This window comes from Puntigrus tetrazona, chromosome 4 (genome assembly GCF_018831695.1).
Source record: "Puntigrus tetrazona isolate hp1 chromosome 4, ASM1883169v1, whole genome shotgun sequence".
NCBI classification, from domain to species: domain Eukaryota; kingdom Metazoa; phylum Chordata; class Actinopteri; order Cypriniformes; family Cyprinidae; genus Puntigrus; species Puntigrus tetrazona.
The window spans coordinates 28,181,548-28,184,591 of NC_056702.1; the positions used below are offsets into that span (position 1 = coordinate 28,181,548).

The 3,044-nt window shown below is 38.4% G+C and overlaps 1 protein-coding gene across 2 annotated transcripts in view; it reads right to left on the reverse strand.

The window, feature by feature from the left end:
- Nucleotides 1–18: 18 nt before the first annotated feature.
- The window catches only part of LOC122342472 (zinc finger protein 384-like), a 5,692-nt gene continuing 2,666 nt past the window's right edge, over nucleotides 19–3,044 (reverse strand). The window contains exons 4-6 of one of the 2 annotated variants that reach the window (XM_043236294.1): nucleotides 2,503–2,541; nucleotides 993–1,159; nucleotides 20–319 (exon numbers count right to left, since the gene is read on the reverse strand). In XM_043236294.1, the coding sequence (XP_043092229.1) occupies nucleotides 230–319; nucleotides 993–1,159; nucleotides 2,503–2,541 (296 nt within the window). In that variant the 3' untranslated portion in view covers nucleotides 20–229. Of the gene's footprint in view, nucleotides 320–992; nucleotides 1,160–2,502; nucleotides 2,542–3,044 lie in introns of both variants that reach the window. The other variant, XM_043236295.1, reaches the window with a different exon arrangement.

Genomic DNA, 3,044 nt, shown 5'->3' on the forward strand with positions numbered 1-3,044 from the left:
CACACACACAACACATCAGCCTTGAGAAGCTATACTGATCATCAATTCCATTTGCATTCACCTTTCTAGACGCTCCCTTACAAGCTGGTGGAAAATATAGCGATATTTTTGTAAGGCGGCAGAAAGGTCATGTCAGTTAAATGTTCAAACACACATTCAAACAGTGTCAAGCGTGGCAGTCCTTAATGCACCAAAAATTAATCAAGCCTGCAAATATTTAAGAAAATGATTATTCGTTGCACCTGTATGACTTGTTCCCATCTTTGCCTGGATGATCATCCTCGTCATTGGAAAGGTCATACGGGTCACTCGTGTTGTGCTGTAAAAGTGAAAATAACATAAGGTGAGCATCTTTATACAACTTTTACTTTTGAGTCTTTTCAGTCAACACCTACAAGAGACAATTCAAAAAATCTCTTTCTAACAATTAATAGAACTAAATTAATAAAGGGTCTTATTATTTTATGAGCTTTAAAAAGTGTACCTCTTTCCTAAATTAAATTATCTTGTCAATAATAACACAATAATGACTTCCATCATGGAGAAGAAAAACATCTGCTGATTATGAAGAAAGTCTTAAAATGGTGCCAAGTTTAAAAATATCAATAAAAAAATATATTTTAAATTACTTAAATGTATCAGCACTAATGCGCTTATTAAAACAAGCATGCTTTGTAATGAGAAAGACGTCTTTAAAACATGATTTCACTTACAATCTGCAATGGAGTGGGAAAATATCAATCAATTTTTTATTTATATAGTGCTTTTAACAACACAGGTGTCATCAAAGCACTGAACAGTATAAAGCAGAAGAATACAATGACAACATATGCACAAATATGTAACATTTTACAATGAACCTAAAATAAACAAGTTCTTTTTTCGGTCCCGTTCTGGAACTCTAACCGTGAAAGCATGACCAGCAAAAGTACGATGACTGAGACAAAACATGGTATCCCAAAAGTACTGACATAAAGGTCAAATGATCTCACCTGTCCCCCAGTGGCCAGGTGTGCAAGAATCAGCGCATCACTTCCTGTGGCGAGCGCATGGGCTGAAACGGGACCTGCCCTTGGCATCATGGACTTCTTCTTTCTGCCCCGCTTTGAGGGAAGTGGCATGACTACAGCGGGTGGGATACTTCCGTCCTCTTTCTTATCTGTCCGTGTCAGCGGGGAGACACACACAGTCATATAACACTGAATACGAAACATGATTTCCTCCTGAAACTCCGCATTCATGAAGTCAACATGTTTTAAAATACGATATCTTTAAAAATAAATGTTTGAAATGTAAAGGTCTGACATCAAATCCTTCACGATTATGTGTTTCACTAAATCAGGCATAAATGTGCACTAAAACCTAAATATGTATTCACAAGATTGTAATGACCCAGTTTTAAAAGTGCTCTATGTAACAATGACAGCTAACTGTTCAAGTGGGCACTGCAGTCCAAACATGAGAGAGATTTGTTTCTCCTGACACCTCGTTCTCAGACGCGATGCTTACATGGGTTGCCAGATTGTGGACACGAGTGCAAATTACAATATCTATCGAGTTTTAAGGAACTGTTTACACCTTGCCATGCCTTTTATAGGATCGGATAACTATCAGGTCGTAAAAAGACCAAGTGTAAATACCCACTAAACAGATGGCTTTATATACGATCTTTCAAACCACTTCAGGAGGTCTGGGCTGTATTTCAGACAAAACTGGGCAAGTGTAAATGCATATAGTTTTTGAAATCACATATGTACATTTTAATACTAAAATGTTAAAATAATAAACATGTGAGAGTTTGTTATAGGCTATATGGCATTATGGTCCAATATGACAGCGCTAGTGCAACATGCAGAGTAAATGGAAACATTTAAATAAAACAGTAAAAAAAAAAAAGAGCATGAAATAAGCAGCTGTAAACAGGTCTTAATATTCCTCTATTCATAGAGCTGTCTAGGTGGATGCTGGGGCTTTTTAGGACAGGAAGAAACCGGATCTCTGGCCCAATTCACTTTCTTCACGGCTGCATTAAGCGGTGTTTTCCACCACCTGGCAACCCGGGTTGTTGAAATACTTTTGGGTTAATCGTCAGAATCACACAGACCAAAACAAAAAAATAACAGACATTTCGACACGCAACGCACATTTCAAAGCCGCATAACTGGCTGCGGCATTACTTTTCAAAGAAACAATTATGTGAAGATGTTTCCTAAATATCTGCAAACACTGCAATGCTTCAGTAGAGTCAGTTTACATACAGCACTTTTAAAGGTATTGAGGTTTCCAAATGCCAAATCGTCTACGTCTGACCCCATTTTAAAGCCAAACGACTGCGTTCACTTAAATCATTAGCTCTTATTTGAATTGTAGAAGTAACCAAAAAGTAATCCAAGCAGGAAGTGGCGGTCACTGCTATTGAATAGTTTTAAGAAAGTGTTATTTGAAGTGAGTGTGGCAGACTGCGGGGCTCTGGTAGAGATGTACATGTGTTCTGATACTTACAGTGGCTGTGGAGATAGAGGGAAGGGGGCCGGACAGCCTCTGACAGAAAAGAGCAGAACATACTCAACATATAGAGCTCGCTGTCCCTCTCTCTATTCATCCATCATCCATCCCTTCTCAGTACCTCCTACAGTCACTCTCACTTTCACTTCCTACAGCTTCCTGGGCTCTCAGACCGGCNTGTGTGTGTGTGTGTGTGTGTGTGTGTGTGTGTGTGTGTGTGTGTGTCTGCTGCTTTTACAGTGAAAGTGACACGAAAAACAATTAGGGGAATAATCAATATCCTGCTATGTGTGGTGTATTATCTGTTGTTATACAAGAAGAAAGCCCTCCATCAAACACATGCTCTAAGGCCATCGTGAATCATTTGTGACTAAGAAATGCCTATTTAACCATGTCACTATTCACCTTGCAAAAAAGGAGAGATGGGAATTTTGCATTAAAACAGGAACATTGTTTGGAAGTAATTGTGTGCAAGAAAAAACATTTTTACATGGTTTTTTGCTACTTTCATTCAGCAAAGACACATTAAGCTGATCAAA